The 236-nt window shown below is 66.9% G+C and overlaps 1 protein-coding gene across 1 annotated transcript in view; it reads right to left on the bottom strand.

The window, feature by feature from the left end:
• The window catches only part of PIH1D2 (PIH1 domain containing 2), a 5,156-nt gene extending 4,989 nt beyond the window's left edge, over positions 1 to 167 (bottom strand). The window contains exon 1 of the mRNA XM_009329562.1: positions 16 to 167. Coding sequence (XP_009327837.1) covers positions 16 to 167 — 152 coding nt within the window. The remainder of the gene's footprint in view (positions 1 to 15) is intronic.
• Positions 168 to 236: the final 69 nt, after the last annotated feature.

The raw sequence follows: 236 nt of genomic DNA, 5'->3' as shown, positions 1-236 counted from the left end.
AGCCCTGTGCCGTGCCCGTGGCGGCGGGGGCCTGCCCGGTGGTGTGGGGCCGCCGGCGGAGCGGGGAGCGGGGCGGGAGGAACGCCCGAGTCGTGGGCTGGCGGTGGGGAGAGCAGGTGCGTTTTTCGGAGAGGAGAGGCGCGCGTTGGAATCAGCTGCCTAAACATCGTTAGTCTCGCTTTCAGGTCAACCCTGCTTTTCCCGAGTTCTCGTCCTGGCGAGGGAACGTCTATATA

The sequence above is a fragment of the Pygoscelis adeliae genome, unplaced genomic scaffold, assembly GCF_000699105.1.
Source record: "Pygoscelis adeliae isolate BGI_AS28 unplaced genomic scaffold, ASM69910v1 Scaffold268, whole genome shotgun sequence".
Taxonomy (NCBI): domain Eukaryota; kingdom Metazoa; phylum Chordata; class Aves; order Sphenisciformes; family Spheniscidae; genus Pygoscelis; species Pygoscelis adeliae.
The sequence above is the reverse complement of the archived record's forward strand: the minus strand, read 5'-3'. Positions and strand labels throughout refer to the sequence as shown.